Source organism: Mixophyes fleayi, chromosome 2, assembly GCF_038048845.1.
Source record: "Mixophyes fleayi isolate aMixFle1 chromosome 2, aMixFle1.hap1, whole genome shotgun sequence".
Lineage (NCBI taxonomy): Eukaryota > Metazoa > Chordata > Amphibia > Anura > Limnodynastidae > Mixophyes > Mixophyes fleayi.
The window spans coordinates 326,555,363-326,575,121 of NC_134403.1; the positions used below are offsets into that span (position 1 = coordinate 326,555,363).

The 19,759-nt window shown below is 41.2% G+C and overlaps 1 protein-coding gene across 1 annotated transcript in view; it reads right to left on the minus strand.

The window, feature by feature from the left end:
- Positions 1 to 19,759, minus strand: part of LOC142139306 (myeloperoxidase-like) — a 35,144-nt gene that overhangs the window by 1,650 nt on the left and 13,735 nt on the right. Inside the window, exons 3-12 of the mRNA XM_075196791.1 lie at positions 16,677 to 16,852; positions 15,463 to 15,583; positions 14,810 to 14,939; positions 12,188 to 12,394; positions 7,994 to 8,309; positions 6,929 to 7,089; positions 6,309 to 6,561; positions 5,312 to 5,482; positions 2,908 to 3,145; positions 957 to 1,165 (exon numbers count right to left, since the gene is read on the minus strand). Of these exons, the coding sequence (XP_075052892.1) occupies positions 957 to 1,165; positions 2,908 to 3,145; positions 5,312 to 5,482; positions 6,309 to 6,561; positions 6,929 to 7,089; positions 7,994 to 8,309; positions 12,188 to 12,394; positions 14,810 to 14,939; positions 15,463 to 15,583; positions 16,677 to 16,852 (1,982 nt within the window). The remainder of the gene's footprint in view (positions 1 to 956; positions 1,166 to 2,907; positions 3,146 to 5,311; positions 5,483 to 6,308; positions 6,562 to 6,928; positions 7,090 to 7,993; positions 8,310 to 12,187; positions 12,395 to 14,809; positions 14,940 to 15,462; positions 15,584 to 16,676; positions 16,853 to 19,759) is intronic.

Genomic DNA, 19,759 nt, shown 5'->3' on the forward strand with positions numbered 1-19,759 from the left:
CTTTCCCCCCCATAACATTTTTATCTCCTTCCAGAGTTCTCCTGTCAGTTTTGCACTACAGTAGCTTAGAGCATGACTTTATGTGATATCATTGGGGAGATCCAGAAGGGAACACATATATGATGAGCACAAGGCAGAAACACAGGCATGTAATAAAACTATATCTAGCATACAGAGGCAGAACTAGTGAGCTGTGGGCCCCGGTGCAAGGAGGTGGGGAGGATGGAACAGGGGCCCTGACCCTATGCATCTGACATGCAGCGGGCCCCATTATCTTCATGGGCCCTGGGGCACTGCACCTGCAGTACCAATGGTACTTCTGCCCCTGCTAGCATATATATTCCCTAATGCTAGACACAGTTAAAAAACCAAAGTCTACAGGCTTTTTATGGTGTACTAACTGCCTAGGGCATCTATAAACAGCGCTGCCAGCATGCCATGCCAGTCCAGTCTACAGGTATAAACCACAAGGTTTTATTTTCCTCGTATACAAAGAAGGTGGAATCTGCTTCAAGATTCAGCATGAATGTGAGAATTCAATGACAACCAATAGAGATGAGTGAAATCCTGACAAACCAAATTTTGCGGGCAAACAGGCCATTTCGCAGGGGTGCAAAATTTCAGAGATACAAACTTCAAGTTCTGCTTTTGCCTTGCCATGCCGTGGAATGGAATTCAGCATTGTATTTATTTTACAAAATTTATAGTGTATGCATACAGGCGGGACGATGATGGTCAATGCATCGTGATGTGGTTATGATAAGTCTGATAAGGTCAAATATCGCCAGCAAAACACACAGCATTTTGCTAGATGCTGAATGTGCTAAATATGCCGCAGAACAGTCTTGAAAATTTCCCTCTTTTCTACCAGCTATCTGCAGTACATGTTTAAAGGCAAGCTCCAAGCGTAATCCCATATAAACCAAGTTAGTTGTTCTATGCCGTTGTGTACTTACTGTCTCTTGCTGAAGCTTTCCAAAGGCGCAAGTCTAGTGCCGGGACACTGGCACAGCTAATGAAATCTCCAGGGTACTGGTTCCCCATGAAGACATTTCGAGGGACCTCTGTGATGTTGGTGTTATCACATATGATACGGGCCAGTGTTACTTTTTCTATCGATTTTTTTTGTGCTGGACTGAACACCCCAGAATTTTCATAGTAAAACCTAAATAAAAAAAGAATGATCATTCATCTTTTTGTGTACAGTACTTTGAAGAAAACATGACAATATCAAATATTAAAAATAAAATTCCTTTTAGATTATTGTAAAAGTGTAATTTAATGAGAGTTGTAGAATTTGTCAGCAGAATTTGTCAAATTATTATCCTTTATTTATAAAGCGCCAACATATTATGTGGTGATGTACATTGAAGGGTCATAATACAAACGAATGACATGAAACAGAAGGTAAAGATTGCGCCTTACCAATCAAGCTTACAGTCTAGGAGGTATGGGGTATACTTAATACAGAATAACCGTTGTAATTGCTGGTAGGGAATGTGTATGTAAGAACAGTTATTATGGGGAGAAGGAGAGTGATAGGCTTCTATGAAGGAATGGGGGTTCAGGGGCCATTTAAAGCCTTTGAAAGCTGAGAAGAGTCTGACAGAATGTGGCAAAGACTTCCAGAATAAACAAGGTGCCCAAGAGAAGTCTTGCAGCAGTACGTAGGGCAGTGTGGCACATGCCAAGGGGATGGAGTGTTTGCAGGAGTAGGGAGCTACACTGTACCACGTGCAAAAACATAAATATTTTTTTTTTGTCCTGTTAATTGAGCGTAACTAAACATAACCATATCACAAGGGGGTAACATTCCTCTATCAAAGTACTATACATACCATGTACTGTATACAAACTCCCACATGCAAATTCCAACCTTCCCATGTACAAGGTACACTCTGACATCAGAGATGTTGATGTCTGATGTTGGCATGGTTCATACAACCAATGTAATACATAAAAATGGGTTATTTAAAAAAAAGTTATAAATCACATTTCCACAGTCCCATCTGTCCAGTATAAATGCACAGCCTATTTTAGCAACTAATAATTCTAGTGACTGACAATACAGAAAGCATCTTAGAGACTTATGTACGAATTAGAGAGCAGTTATATTACATAAAATAGACCCTTTATAAAATGCAGACCATAATCTGGAAAAAACCATGCAATATTCAGGTGCCTACCAAAATGCACACCCCAGACTTTCACAGTCCAGACACCAGATCACTGGTAGCTACCACAATTCAACCCCCCTAAATCACTCACCCCACCACTTAAGTGAGAATTCACCTTTGTGCTGCCACTTGTTCCAAACTCAAACTTTATATTTAACTCTAGTGGGCGTGTAGGGGACTGTTCTAACAACCAGCGTTAAGACACCTCCAGGCGCTCTGATTGGTGAATAGTAATACTGGCAGCCAACCTCTGGCACTTCTTCAAGCCATAAATTTTACACGCCTTTAAAGGGTAGGTACAATGAGGCCTATATTGTGCCCCTATTTATTTCCTCTCTACTGAATCTAGTGAAGCTGCAGCAGAAGAAGGATCAGTCATTGTCTTACATTCTCAAGAGAGTTAGGAGGTCAGAACCAGGCTACTCCCAATAATTGCCAACTCCATAGGCCTAACATGTGCGCACCCTCACACAGCTAACATGGAGTCAATATTTTTAGCTATATTTGTTGAGTATAATGTTATACATACACTATTATCTGTCCTTCAAAATCAGACCAGAGCAGTTACTAGAGACTAGAGTGAAATCTCTATATACAGTAATAAGTAATAATGTAATAAGACATTTCTGCTGAGAGTAAGGCAGGGATTAGCATCCCCGATTTTTTCAATAATTTGAATATATAGATAGACATGTATATTGTATATGTTGTAAGGGACATTGAGACATACCGGTCTCCATCTCGAGTCCTACGGAACTGGTTTCCAATCAGACAAGAAAGCAGCTCCCCAGTTCTTCCATTGGGAACCGGGGGCTCAGAGACTCCTCCAACCCACACATCGATGTTTTTAGGTGTTCCATACAAAGCCATAAATTTTTTGGCAAGCACCTTATTATTCAGCACAATGGCCAATTCATTGACAGTACTTGGTGCAGAGAGGCCACAGAATCTCCTCCATGCATTGTATCCTTGGGGGGAAAGACAAGGGTCAGTAAATACCATTACTTTAGGAATATACTAATATACTAACAGCATGGCTGTTACTTAAGACAGTGAGAGCACACTGTACATATAACTAATGATGCACATAACATACATAATAAGCATAGTGTTGAACATGTCTGTTTGAAGGTTGATCTGATTGTTATGACTGCCTTTGTTTTGTATCTGGCAGCAGTACCTATAATCCATCAGAGGTGCTGCTGCTGTCCTGCTCCTGAACTCTGCAAAATGCCTGAAGGAGTTTATCTTCTTGTCTGATGCTAATTAGAACTGCACCTGTTGCACTGCTTTAAGTACCTGCCTCTAGTTGTGCTCTGAGCAGTTCATCCATTTGTTCCTGGCTGCTGCTAACCTGCTCCTGTGCTATTTGGTATATACCTGCTGGACTGAACTTCTGTGTATGACCCCTGCCTGTACCTTGGACCTTGCCTGCTTGCCTGAGACCCCGAATCATTTGCCTGTACCTTGGACCACGCTGTTTTGCCTGTTGCCCTGACCTTTTGGACAGACTTCTGGACCTCGCCTATTTGCTTCATCTCTGCCTGGCTATTTGGATTGGTTTTTCCGGTCTCTATTTGATCCCTGGACTCTGTCTGCTTTCCTGGACAGCCTTGTGCCTTCTGGACTGGGGTAAACTTATTATACTTGTTCCTGCCATTTTACTATACAGTCTCTTTTGGAACCTGTTATCCGTGGATTTGAGTTATCTTTGTTAATATATTTACCTGAATAAAGACACTTTGCCTTACACTTCCATTGCACTTTGTGAATGCACTGGGATTCATAACACTGATACATGTCTGATCCTGGAAATAATATCAGTGTATATAATACAATAGCTAAGTTCAGTACCTTATAAATACCTAGCTGTGAAAGAATACACTATGTAAAAGTACAATGAACTTGTACTACATGAGGACATGTAGAGTACATTACATTATGCATTACGCTCATATACACTCTTAGGGCCTGATTGAGCAAGAGAAACATACTGAGTGCAATGTGCATTTGTTTCGGAACGCACATAATTCAGGTCTGCGCACACTTAAAATCAACAAGCAGCGGATCTGAAGATAGTTGTGATGATGAATAAGGGTGTAGGTCTGCTCTGCTCTAATACAAAGGACACTGCAGGATATGTCCAATACCTATGCAGAATATAAATTCTCAAAAGAATGCGCAGAAAAAGTTGCATTAATGTCATATGTCCTCCCCCCATGAAATACATTTATTAGGATGTTACAAATATCTACTGTACAAAAAATTTATTTTTACAATTGCTACTGATTGCATACACCTGTTACAGCATGCAGACATAGCCATCATCATTAGTAAGCGGCACTTAGATTAGCCCCGTAGCTGGAGCAAGAAATACAGCTGAAAAACAAGCAGCTGAGAGATGCCAAGAGTTTGAATTGGACGTTGCTGTGTGCGCTCCAGTTTGGCACACGCCTCACTGAACACTGACTATGGTCAAACGCCCCTTTCCCACCCCGTTCCCTCCCTGAAATCATAGGCTGTAGTAAGTGTCCTTTGCATTCGAAGATTAGTTGAAAGTGTCTGCGTTTTCTGGTGTATGGTCCGGTTCTCGGCATGTGCAGAGTGTTTTGCGGATAATACGCACAAAATCGCCATTTACAGCCCTTGATGAATCAGGCCCTTAAAGTGAACCCATTACCTTATTTTTAAATTATGATTATTGTCAGGGCCATCTTTTCCATTGGGCACGATGGGCAGCTGCCCGGGGGCCCCACGGGCAAGGGGGCCCCATAGGCAGGGCTCTTAATGAGAAACAAACTTGCAAGAAAAACCTACAAGGGTCACTGAGCAAGTACATCTATCTATCTATCTATCTATCTCTATCTCTATCTATCTATATCCATATCTGTATACATCTATATATCTATATCTATATCTAGGGGCCCCGGTGCACTGCTTTGCCCAGGGGCCCATAATTTTGTTAAGATGGCCCTGATTATTGTCTGTATTTTGCATGAACAAAAATCTTTGTTTCAAATTTACAGGAATCACCTTTGTAAAAAGGATCTTAGTCTATGTAAAAGTTAATATTTGACATGTGCTTTATTTCAGAACTTAAATCTGCCCGCCATATTTATTCTTTATTATGTTACCTGGCAATCCATGATCTCGACCCCGTTGTATATTGAGGGAAGCTAGATCAAGACCAATGCGTTTGACAAACTTGAAGAGACGTTCCCTCAACTCATCATCCATCACCTGGTTCTGACGGTTTAGTTTAGCTCGATTAGCCATCATGCCCCGGAGCAGAGGATCTATTCCACCTGTGAGAAAGATAATTATAGTAATTAAGACCGTAGAGTATGAGGCTAAATGACTATATCAGTGACCATAATTAAATATGGCAACACATCCATTGCAAGTAAAAAATGAAAGGCAATAAAAATCTGTTTATAAAAGAAAAACAAGGAAAATTACAGAGTTTATTAACTTAAAAATACACAGCACAATGATAAATGTAATAATTAATTGTAATAAAAGTACTAAACAAGCGTGATTAAAGCAGTGAGTATGGCCTTTTTTGGAGCAGTCTGGTTACAACCAAAATGTATTGCTCAAACATTAAAAGGCATGGCTATTTATGTGCTAGAAAATGTGGAAGATGTTTTACCACTGATAAAATGCACTCAGTGTATTAGACAACTAAAGGGTCTTTTTGAATTTGTAGACACTATTTTTGTGTACAAAGGCTCTTAACGGCCTGACAGAGTTGAAAGTTAAGTCTATTTGCGTCACGTATAATTAAGTCTCACATAAAAGTGTTTGCGCAAAGAGACTTTTTTTACAATTAAAGTTGAGCATATATTAGTCTTTATTCCCTCTGCATTGAAGAGCGGTGTTAGGGACCTCTATGTGTAATCGCTACGGAATATGTTGGCGCTAGATAAATAAATGATGATGATGATGTTCAGTAAGTTCTGCTGGTGCCTTGTTCCAGAGATTCAGCCGATAGTGAATTAATTCTGCTGTGAGGTGCGGTTGAGTTAAGTCTGATAACATTTATGGCCAAATTCCAAATGAGGAATTACTACTACATATTGCAGGACCATATTTCATATTTAAGCAGCGTGATTATAAAAAGGTTGTTACCTTCTCTCACCAACCTCCAACTGGTAAAGAATGTCATATGTAGCGGGACTGTTGGTTCTGGGGTAAAGGGGCGGTAACCATCCGCTAATTTGTAAACTAATGGATGTACCATGGTATGGCCGATTCTGAAGGCGATAGTGAAGATATTGGACACCGTTGGATCCTCTTTCTCATTGTAAGAAGTATATGGAGGAAGAACTTGCGCCATCTTATTGCCCAGCATCAGGGGTAGCCATTCTTTGTATGTTAATTTCTATATACAAAAAAAGAGCAGGCTTAGCTCGAAAAACAGCTCCACACAATACAAAAAAGTAATACAATGATTTGCAATTCAATTTTCTATTGGAAAAACAAGCATTTACTTATTTATTTTTCATTATCTACTTGTCAGCTGGATAATAAAATTTACCTCCAGCATAGCAAATATATTTAAAAATCCACATATAGTACATTACAGTAGTTCTAACCTTTCTACTTTTCAGTTTGAGATTCCAGCTAACATTTATGAATTCAGTTTAAAGAGATAGTAGTCAGAGCTCTCACTTCCCAATTCACTAAAAAAGAACATGGCAACTCCTTTAAGTGGAGGTAAAGTGCATTATATTAACATTATACTTCACCTGCAAGATGCCCCCTATGATCTTGCGGGTTTCTTGGTACACCGTCTCCCCAGACCAATCTGGGTTTAAGTTGTTCAGCTGTGTTGCAATACGGTTGTGCTCCCGCATGAAGAGTGTGTGGAATACAATCAGGCCAGGTTGCTCGTTGGCACGAGCATCCCCTATAACGGATGAAAACCATCACTACACTACACTGCTATTTCACCAGCAAGCTTTTTTTGGTAGAATAAAACAGAGAAACTTTGTTTTTAGTGTCTATCACTATGTTAAGTTATATTAACGCTTACTTGCCTCTGGTGTGGCATTCCCTTTATCTTATGGGTTACCCAATGCCTCTAATGGTCCAGCACTGTTCTGGTCTATGTTGACAAGAACTGGCCTGGTTCAGACAGCAGTAGTGTTGTTGGTGGCCCTCTCATGTAAACGTACAATTACCATCAACAACGCTGCTTGTGTGAAACATCAAAGCGGTATTCACATAGTGCAGAGCTGTGCCATGCATTAGCATCAGGGGACCTTCTGAGTTGAGAACACTCCACCCCTCCGTAAGGTTTAACAAATGATTCACAATAACATCACTTTAATTCTGTTCTTTTCAGCTTTTCCCCCCTAACAAATGCATTGTATGTTTCACGTGCTCATGTTCAAGCCCTGATAAGTTGCTTCAATTTCCTAATCAGCTTCATGTAATTTTTATTGAAAGTGCTGGTTTCTGTTTTGATCTATTTTAAAAATGTCATACCCTTCCTACTGTGCTCTTCACTTCAAATTTCTGTATCTATGTTGTATCTCCAGAAAAGGTTATGTGACATGTATATGGCCCTAGCCTGCTGCCTTTCGGCCTCTAAAAAAACTGTGCTCCCTGGCATGAGAAGGCAGTTTCTGCTCTTATCATACCCTGCCTCTTGTGGGTGGTGCTTCACCCCAGTGTGAGACTATGCTCACAAAGCTGAAGATGAAACTCAGAAAGCCGCACACTGTTCAAGATAGACAAGCTTTTATGAAAGACCCTGACGTAAATAAAAACTTTGTCAATCACACCAGAAAATCATGCACAAGTCGCACCTGCCAAGAAACAAGGGATTCCGGCTGATCTGTTTGTGTTGAAACATACATCCTCCTTATTTCCATAAAAGGGCAGGAATGGGAATCCGTTGTCTGTGAAGTTCTGATTAGTGGCCAAGAGGCCCAGTTGGTTTGTGTTGTTCCGAAGTTTCGTGGCAGTTGCCATGTCACTGCCGTACACTTGACTGCCATCAACGTATGAGGTCAGGACATTAATCTGCTTACGTACAGGAGTTAACAAGTTGCACGTTGGAGCTGAACGAAACATTGGGATACAGTCACCCCTGCAAGTAATCCGATGATCATTTGGTGGAATCTACACATAAAAAAAGAATAAGTAACGTAAGATGTACTTCACCATATATGTTTGGTCAGTATTTAAATTGTTATGATTTGTGATCTGATATGTATGAGTTATGATTCCAGTTTTACTCCGCACCAAGTTCCTAAACCCCTTTATTTTAAATTGATTTCTTTTCTTATATGTATTTTAAATTGATTTCTTTTCTTATATATAGTTTAATCTATAAGGGGAGGTGCTCCTGTACTCATGTGTCAATATGGTAACTATCAAAGAGAAAGGAAAGAGAAAATGGTACTGACGGAGCACTCTTTTAAACAGATAATTGAATTGTGATACAAATCTGTAATATAAAATCAATAATTTTTATTGGTATGTATTAAAATAGTCAAAGCGAAATATTAAAAAGTGATATAATGTGTTGTAAACCAAGTGTTTGACTGTTAAGAGGTAGATATACTACCACGCTGGTTTGCTGTCTTAGGGGAATTTAATATAAGAGACCAAACACAATTAAATCATATTGAATTGTATATGTCGTTCTTGCACATCAATGGTGATGTTCGGCACAATGTTGCTGTTTTAGGGAAGAGGTTTGGTGGCAGGACACAGGTTGAACAAAACTCTGGATGGCAGTCATTCTGGCTGTAACTAAGGGGATTGTGGTCTCCGCAGGCCCAATCACCAGTGGCTATTTGTCCCAGGAGTGCACTAATGGAGGAGGACTGCACAATTCCACCATACTGACCATATCTCATGGCTATTGCCAGCAAGTTTTTACAATTCCCTTGTATATTTCATTTTTTGTCACGGGACTAATGATACATCGTGATTAATAAAAATTAAGAGGTTGCTTTATGGGCAGGGCGGTGGCTTAGTGGTTAGCACTTCTGCCTCATAGCACTGGGGTCATGAGTTTGATTCCTGACCATGACCTTATATCTTTGTGGAGTTTGTATGTTCTCCCCATGCTTGCGTGGGTGCTCTGCAGGGGCGGATTGGCCATTACCTTTACCAGGAAGCTCCCCGGTAGGCCACTGGCCTAACGAGGCCGCCTTCTATTTTTTTTTTTTTTTTTTGGGTCACCCAGCGCGGTCGGAAGGAGGGCAACAATCCCAAAATTGGGGGTCAGTGGTAAGCACCAGGCAGCCTCACGCATCGCGAGGCTGCCTGGTGCTGCAGCACTGTGGGTCCTTCAGCGCTGTGCACCGATCAAACAGGAAGCAGGAAGTATTCACTTCCTGTCTGATCATGTGTGTGGAGCAACGCTGCAGAGCGTGCCGGCCCTGATACTTAAGGTAAGTGAGAGGGGGCTACATATGGGAAAACTATATGTAAGGGGGCTACATATGGGAAAACTATATGTGAGGAGGCTATATCTTGAAAAACTATATGTGAGGGGGCTATAACTGTGAAAACTATATGTGAGGAGGCTATATCTGTGAAAACTATATGTTAGGGGGCTATATCTGTGAAAACTATATGTGAGGAGGCTATATCTGTGAAAAATATATGTGAGGGGGCTATATCTGTGAAAACTATATGTGAAGGGGCTACATCTGTGAAAACTATATGTTAGGGGGCTATATCTGTGAAAACTATATGTGAGGAGGCTATATCTGTGAAAAATATATGTGAGGAGGCAATATCTTGGAAAACTATATGTGAGGAGGCTATATCTGTGAAAACTATATGTGAGGGGGCTATATCTATGAAAACTATATGTGAGGAGGCTATATCTATGAAAACTATATGTGAGGAGGCTATATCTGTGAAAACTATGTGAGGAGGCTATATCTGTGAAAACTATATGTGAGGGGGCTATATCTGTGAAAAATATATGTGAGGAGGCTATATCTGTGAAAACTATATGTGAGGGGGCAATATCTTGGAAAACTATATGTGAGGAGGCTATATCTGTGAAAACTATATGTGAGGAGGCTATATCTGTGAAAACTATATGTGAGGGGGCTATATCTTGGAAAACTATATGTGTGGGGGCTATATCTGTGAAAACTATATGTGAGGGGGCTATATCTGTGAAAACTATATGTGAGGGGGCTATATCTGTGAAAACTATATGTGAGGGGGCTATATCTTGGAAAACTATATGTGAGGGGGCTATATCTGTGAAAACTATATGTGAGGGGGCTATATCTTGGAAAACTATATGTGAGGGGGCTATATCTATGAAAACTATATGTGAGGAGGCTATATCTGTGAAAACTATGTGAGGAGGCTATATCTGTGAAAACTATATGTGAGGAGGCTATATCTGTGAAAACTATATGTGAGAGGGCTATATCTGTGAAAACTATATGTGAGGAGGCTATATCTGTGAAAAATATATGTGAGGGGGCTATATCTGTGAAAAATATATGTGAGGGGGCTATATCTGTGAAAACTATATGTGAGGGGGCTATATCTGTGAAAACTATATGTGAGGGGGCTATATCTTGGAAAACTATATGTGTGGGGGCTATATCTGTGAAAACTATATGTGAGGGGGCTATATCTTGGAAAACTATATGTGAGGAGGCTATATCTGTGAAAACTATATGTGAGGGGGCTATATCTGTGAAAACTATATGTGAGGGGGCTATATCTTGGAAAACTATATGTGAGGGGGCTATATCTGTGAAAACTATATGTGAGGGGGCTATATCTTGGAAAACTATATGTGAGGGGGCTATATCTGTGAAAACTATATGTGAGGAGGCTATATCTGTGAAAACTATATGTGAGGGGGCTATATCTGTGAAAACTATATGTGAAGGGGCTACATCTGTGAAAACTATATGTTAGGGGGCTATATCTGTGAAAACTATATGTGAGGAGGCTATATCTGTGAAAACTATATGTGAGGAGGCTATATCTGTCAAAACTATATGTGTGAGGGCTATATCTGTCAAAACTATATGTGTGGGGGCTATATCTTGGAAAACTATATGTGAGGAGGAGTATATCTGTGAAAACTATATGTGAGGGGGCTATATCTGTGAAAACTATATGTGAGGAGGCTATATCTGTGAAAACTATATATAAGGGGGCTATATCTGTGAAAACTATATGTGAGGGGGCTATATCTGTGAAAACTATATGTGTGGGGGCTATATCTGTCAAAACTATATGTGTGGGGGCTATATCTGTCAAAACTATATGTGAGGGGGCTACAGCTTTTTTCCTGCATTGCTTTAGAAATGACCCACTGTGTATTAAGCCATCATATCTAGGTTTTCCTAAATGTTTCCCCAACCAAATTCCAAGTTCTAAATCCCGCCTACTTTTGTGTTGGCCCCACCTACATGTAAGTTGGCCCCGCCCACATGAGGCCACTTCAATAATTTTTTCCAGGACCACTTTAAGTTCCCAATCCGCCCCTGGTGCTCTGGTTTCTCTCCACAAACATACTAGTGAATTAATTGGCTGCTATTAAATTGACCCTAGCCTCTCTCTCTCTCTGTCTATGTATGTATAAATGTATGTTAGGGAATTTAGACTGTAAGCTCCAATGAGGGCAGGGACTGATGTGAGTGAGTTCTCTACTGCGCTGCGCAATTAGTGGCGCTATATAAATAGATGGTGATGATGATATAATCCTATAACTTTTTTTATGCACATGCTACCAGAAAGAAAAATTGAAACACATTTTATGGACTAATATTCTATGATTTTAGCAGTTTTGTTTTAGACATTTCAGAAGCTTTGCTAATGCAAAACATTTTGCACTAAATATACCCTCAGAATGACCAATTAGTAACTGTTCTTGTCTCATCACTCAAGATAATAACATCAAGATATATGATAAATTAATTTATTTTCTATTTAACTCTTTAATTATAAATTATTTGATACAATAACCAGTGAATTCATTTGTGACAAAAAATTCTTACCATCAATGGAAAACAGGGGTAGCTCCGGGCACAGCTGGTTTCACAGTCCGTGCCGTCAAAGAAACTTGATCTTGATGGGGTGTCAGGAGAAAGGTCGGTATCGTGATCCAGCCACTGACCCCAATGCATGAACATGAGTGACCTATCAGCATCCAGTGTCAGCTTCTCAGTAGGAAAGCTTACGATTTCATTGGACACTGCACGTGCCTAGTAAATATGTCAGATAAAGACATTACAGTTGTGTAACTGAGCTGTTAAAAAAAATTAATCTCAGTATAAACAAAAATAATACCATCTACAAATTCTCATTTATGCCACTGGTTCCTAGTGAAATGATAGGATTTAGCCTTACAAAATGGCCGCCTCCACTGTGTGTAGGCAACAAGAACACTTTATCCTCTACATAAAATAACATGTCAACATACCAGATTGTGGGGATCTAGTTTTAAATTCAAAGGGGCTTCTCAATTTAAAATGAATAAATGGCATTCATATTTTTATAATCTTCCCCATAATACATCATTTTTTTCAAATCAGCAATCAGTTACTGGGCTGATTGAACACATACTTGCCAACTCTCCCGGAATGTCCGGAAGACTCCCGAAATTTGGGTCAGAAAAGCAAATGGTCTCAAGATGCTTTACTATTGGCATGACACAGGACTAATGGTAGCACTCACCTTTCCTTCTCCGGACAAGCATTTTTTTTGATACCCCAAACAATCTGAAAGGGAATTTATCAGAGAAAATGACTTTACCTCAGTCCTCAGCAGTCCAATCCCTGTACCTGTTGCAGAATATCAGTCTGTCCCTAATGTTTTTCCTGGAGAGAAGTGGCTTTTTTGCTTGCCTTCTTGACAAAAGGCCATCCTCCAAAAGTCTTCGCCTCACTGGGAGTGCAGATGTACTCACACCTGCCTGCTGCCATTCCTGAGCAAGCTCTGCACTGGTGGTGCCCCGATCCCGCAGCTAAATCAACTTCAGGAGACGGACCTGATGCTTGCTGGATGTTCTTGGGCACCCTGAAGCCTTCTTCACAACTATTGAACCTCTCTCCTTGAAGATGTTGATGATCCGATAAATGGTTGATTTAGATGCAATCTTACTAGCAGCAATATACTTGCTTGTGAAGCCCTTTTTGTGCAAAGAAATGATGACTGCACATGTTTCCTTGCAGATAACCATGGTTAACAGAGGAAGAACAATGATTTCAAGTACCACCCTCCTTTTATAGCTTCCAGTCTGTTATTCTAATTCAATCAGCATGACAGAATGATCTCCAGCCTTGTCCTCGTCAACACTCTTACCTGTGTTAACGAGAGAATCACTGACCTGATGTCAGCTGGTCCTTTTGTGGCAGGGCAGATATGCAATGGAAATGTTGTTTTTGGGATAAAGGTAATTGCTATGGCAAAGAGGGACTTTGAAATTAATTGTAATTCATCTGATCACTCTTCATGACATTCTGGAGTATATGCAAATTGCCATCATAAAAACTGATTCAGCAGTTTTTTTGTGAAAAATAATATTTGTTTTATTCTCACAACTTTTGGCCATGACTGTAATGTTTAAGGGGCTGCAATCTAACAAAAATATTTGCTTAATTGTAGCTAGCATGGGGAAATATATATCCTAGACAAGGATTTCCCTGTATGCAGGCTATAAGCAATCTCAGGTGGTTGCGTCTGCCCGATATCAGTCCTTTCACACCTGCACACATTGATGTCACATATACCTTGCAACTAGGCCATGCTCTCAGGGGTGGAACATGGCATCAGCAGTCTACACAGCAAAATGTGAAGGAGGGCGGAGCCGTGCCTGTATACACTACCGAGGCCACTGACGTGCTCCTTTTAGCATTTGTGGGTGACATTGCCCATGGAGTGGCAGCCGGCCCTGTACATGCACAGAAGAGGCCCTACTTTGCTTTTCTGAGCAAGAGCAGAGTCGAGGCCTCAGGAGAGTTAACCTGGATTTGCTGAACCCTGTAGGGACCACAGTCCCTGCAGTGGCTGTAGATACGCCACTGACCTAAACAATGTTTCCTTTAGGATAAGTAATTCAGAGAGGAAAACGTTAAAAGGTCTCCACTCTGTATAGCAGCATTTCCAATTTGCAGTATTTTTTTCCTAGCCAGTTACATTTTAACACTATCATTTCAACATCATTCAGTTATATGGATCATTAGTACCAAGATAGTGTATTGTAAGAGGTTCATGACACCCTAACAAAATTAACAGAAGGTGTTATGGGAAAGAGAAGTCAAATGTAGTGAATGGTGAGCTTTGCAATGGACTTACTAGAACCATCATAAAAGCTAAGTAAAGTCTAATATAAGTATAATAAATGTATAATTCTTATACATTATTTTCTATATATTTACATGATTACAAATACAAAGGTAAAATTAGAGCTGTGAATAATTGCTAATTAAACACAGGCTTATTTCATCCAAATTATTATTTTTTTCCCGATTGGAGCGGATAAAAAAAAGTTTACGTGGAGAATCTTAGAAGCTCAACATTGGAAGCATTGAACAATTACAACTTTTGTTGTGGAAAAGTCTCAATTCATTTTTTTTCTATTATTGGCTAACATGGCACAACATCTTACTAATTATTACCAAGGGTAGAGTGAACCCATTGATGGGAAGGCTCTGAGTCCAGCCCCGTGGAAGTGAGACACCATCTTCATATTCTGGGTTGAGTACACGCAAATAGCCTGTATTGGACGCACCAAGGATAGGTTTTTTTCTGTGAAATATATATTTGAACAACCATTAACTGTAGCAGTGGTAGTATATCACCAGAGAATGAGAACAATTGAAATTAGGGTGTGTATTATATATAAAATTAATAAAAGTATTGTGCAGATTTTACAACTGCTTTGTCACATAAAGCCAACATTATTATGATGCTGTAGCAAAATGGAACGTTCAGATACCAAAATATAATAATGTAAACGTGTTGCGGATAAAAAAAATGTGTGCGTTGCCCTGACTTTCCACTGAACTATACGGTCAACTCTTTTTTTGGAATTTTCTTATGTGTATATATATATATATATATATATATATATATATATATATATATATATATATAATGTTATACAGGGTTTTGTCATTATTGAAAAAGTAAACCATACCATATAAAAAGTTACTAAAAGGAATTCTTTCGAAGTGTTCACTTCTAAGCATTAAGCAGCCTGATGGCTTTCATTTGGCAATCCTTTTTCTCCGACACTTCTGTCATTTACCCCCATTGTGTGTTTTCTTACCTATTGTTGCATTCTCCAGTGATGCTGCGGTAGGGTGAAGTATCACAAATTTTTGGTAGGTACTGATAGGCACAACCACTTAGTTTTGAAATAATTTGCTTCTGTTCGTTGGTGAGTATATCTAAGGAACAACATATATGTATAAGAAATGCTACTTAGTCTCATACTGCAACATGGAAAATTAAGATAAATGTGAAAATGAAAAAAACATAAGTGTAACCTAACAAACAAAATATCTTTATCATTTCCACAGCATACTGTTCAAATTATGCCTAATACTGTTTTATGCCTTAATATTCTCTCTCTCTCTCTCTCTCTCTCTCTCTCTCTCTCTCTCTCTCTCCTTTCTCTCTCTCTCTCCTTCCTCCCTTCTCTCTCTCTCTCTCCTTCCTCCCTTCTCTCTCTCTCTCTCCTTCCTCCCTTCTCTCTCTCTCTCTCTCTCTCCTTTCTCTCTCTCTCCTTTCTCTCTCTCTCTCTCCTTCCTCCCTTCTCTCTCTCTCTCTCTCTCCTTCCTCCCTTCTCTCTCTCTCTCCTTCCTCCCTTCTCTCTCTCTCTCTCTCCTTCCTCTCTCTCTCTCTCTCTCCTTCCTCTCTCTCTCTCTCCTTCCTCCCTTCTCTCTCTTTCTCTCCTTCCTCCCTTCTCTCTCTCTCTCCTTCCTCCCTTCTCTCTCTCTCTCTTTCTCCTTCCTCCCTTCTCTCTCTCTCTCCTTCCTCCATTCTCTCTCTCTCTCTCTCTCTCTCCCTCTCTCTCTCTCTCTCTCTCTCTCTCTCCTTCCTCCCCCCTCTCTCTCTCTCTCTCCTTCCTCCCTTCTCTCTCTCTCCTTCCTCCCTTCTCTCTCTCTCTCTCTCCCTCCTCCCTTCTCTCTCTCTCTCTCTCTCTCTCTCCTTCCTCCCCTCTCTCTCTCTCTCTTTCTCTCTCTCCTTCCTCCCTTCTCTCTCTCTCTCTCTCCTTCCTCCCTTCTCTCTCTCTCTCTCTCTCTCCTTCCTCCCTTCTCTCTCTCTCTCTCCCCTTCCTCCCTTCTCTCTCTCTCTCTGTCTCACACTCTCCTCCCTCCCATCTCTCTCTCTCTCTCTCTCACACTCTCCTCCCTCACTCCCTTTGGTTCACTAGGCTTCTGGGAGATGTAGAATAACAGCCACATAGGGAGTTTTCTGTCACTAGAGGGCAGTTATCTTGCATTTTGTTTTTAGTTTTTATTATTTATTTATTGATACCTGAGATATTGAAGGAGCTTGGGTTGATCTGTTTCACCTTCTCAGTTATAAGCTGTAGAGTGAGCTCCATATAGTCAGCTGCTCGAATTGCATTTCTGCTTGCGGCTACAGGTTGTTTAAAGAACGCCATGAGATCATTGGGTCTGACAACGTCCCTCTTCAGACGTGCTTTTAAGCTAAAGAGACAGACTACACGTTATTGATTGATTGACAATTATTACTTGGCACAAGGTATGTAGTATTTAATGAATCAAGACCCTTTTGCCTTGTTAAACCGGTGCCCCAGCGAAATGCGTTTCTGCCGTTATGTTTTTCCTCAATTACCCTCGATAATCATAAAACTTCGGATGTTTGAATGAATGAATGTTGTATTTGAAATACCTTCTACATAGGGCTTAGAATCTTCCACTTGAGGCAGGAGGGCTGAATAACATAATGAATGATGACTATTTATGAATGGTGGAAGTAGCAACTGAAGGCAAAACTCCAATTAGAAAAAAAGATAATTTAATATCTGCTGGTAAGTATGCCTTTATGCGCTTGTAATTTTATCAAGTCTTATAATGAAACAACAGACTGCCGGGTTATTTATAAAATAAAAATTGTTGTGGATCTTACAGATAACACAAAAGTCTGTATAAATAATCCTCATTTTGACAGTAGGCACATGGTATAAACTTTAGGACGTAACTTTTATGGTGCGAATTATCTGAAGAACACTGAACTTTTCAGAAGTGAAAGACTGTCACTCACCGGACTGTGAGTGCTTCTTCCCGGACATTTAGGAACCGTGGCCGTCCTCCATCCTGAGGGACTGCGCATGCGCAGCCCTTTCTATACCTCCAGTGTATGTTCCTTTAACTTAATTGGCAGATCAGGCAACCTCCCTATATTAAGCACCTGTGGTCATCACCACATTGCCTGATCTTGGAGTCTCATTCCCCATGAGTCTCTGAAGGTGTTCCTGTGTTTCCTTGTTTATTCAGCCCTGCTGATTCCTGTGGTTTCCAAACCACTTCTACCTCTGTGGTTTCCAAACCACTTCTGCTACTGTGGTTCCCATACCACTTCTACCATCTACTGTATCATCGTGACTGTGAGCTGATTCCTATCCGCTGCCTCCGTGCACTACAGTCTTCAACCTGCAACCCGTCTGTGTTTCATCGTGACTGTTTAGCTGATTCCTATCCGCTGCCTCCGTGCACTACAGCCTTCAACCTGCAACTCGTCTGTGTTTCATCATCGTGACTGCTAGCTGATTCCTATCCGCTGCCTCCGTGCACTACAGTCTTCAACCTGCAACCCGTCTGTGTTTCATCGTGACTGTTTGGCTGATTCCTATCCGCTGCCTCTGTGCGCTTCAGTCTTCAGTCCTTGTCAACGCTCCCGTGTTTCCTTGAGTCTGCCTCCACTATTGCTACCCGCTATTCTCCGTGATCAACAGTGCCTGTTCAACTCTGCTCTCCCGTGTCCCATCGTTACTGCACCTGCTGGTTGCTATTGGCTACCTCCGTGTTCCCGCAGAGACCCGCTGCTGCTACTCCTCAGCACTACTCATCCATCTACTGCTGATCCGCTCTCCACGCTTTCCTGTGTTCCCTGCTGGTCTACCTACCCGTGCGCTGCACCTACTAGACCACCGCTTCACCCATCCAGGGACTTCGCATCCTGCCGGCCTCCTGCCGTTCAGGTATCTCTGCACTCCTGTCTGACTGCCTCCTGAACCACGGTATGCATACTTCTCATTGACTGTGCTGTGTATTGCATACCTTGCTGGACTGTGTTGGTTCTCCTCTGGAGTGTGCTATCCGCTGAGTCTATTGCCATCATTGACTGTGTTATCTTATGCTGGACTACTTCAAGAGACTTTCTATATTGGCAGTATTGTTCAGTCATCTATACATTTATATTGTGCATATCACTGTGGTTCAAAGTCAAGGTGCCCGTGTATATATTGTGTTGCAGTCTCTCCCCGTGCACCTCCTCACATATATATTCAGTGGTACAACTTGCTAGTGGCAGACCACTGACCCCTGTTTACAGTTTCACCTGTTCCAGTATCCTCTCACATAGCAGTGGTACAACTTGCTAACGCAGACCACTGACTCCCCGGATACCTCCACTTGGATTCCATTCCTTCACTCAGACAGCGGTACAACTTGCTATCCGCAGACCGCTGACTCTCATCACCTCCTCGTTTCTGTTGGACATTCCTCCTCACTATAGCAGTGGTACAACTTGCTACCGCAGACCACTGACTACCTTCACGTGTCCTTTGTCCATACAGTTCCTCGTGTATTACTACCTCCATATTGCCAGTGCTGCTAGTCATAGACTTTCCTGAGCATCTCATCATCTGCTATTTCCTGTTCCGTGATCACCCTGCTACCAGAGTACCATATTACCACCTATACTGCTCTGGTAAGCCTATCACCTGGTGATCCCTGGGTAAAGACTCCTAGTGCCCGTGACAGTAAGATCAGGCCATGACAGACCCAGATACGGAACCTACTGCTAAAGAGATGCTGCAGCATCTGGTCAGTCGGGTGGAGCAACAGGATGCTCGCCAACAGCTGTTACTTCAATGTTACCAATCGTTAACCTCCCAAGGAACATCTGGACAGACTGTTACAGCTAGTATTGAAGCTCCTGTGCTTTCCTCCGTTTCCCCAGTGCCATCCCAGGTGTCTACAGCTCCTACGCTTCACCTGCCTACTCCGTCAAAATATGACGGGGACCCCAAAACTTGTAGAGGTTTCCTTAACCAATGTTCAGTCCATTTTGAACTCCAACCTCAAAATTTTTCTACCCATCGTTCCAGAGTGGCCTATCTTATCTCATTGTTTTCTGGACAAGCCCTGGCTTGGGCCTCCCCTCTGTGGGAAAGAAACGATCCAATTCTACAAGATAGTGCCAAATTCATTTCCACGTTCCGAAGTGTGTTCGATGAACCAGGTCGTGTGACCTCCGCTGCTTCCAGCATTCTTCGTTTGCGACAAGGCTCCCATACAGTAGGACAGTATGTCATTCAATTTAGGATCTTAGCCTCTGAACTTCAGTGGAACACTGAAGCATTAGTTGCC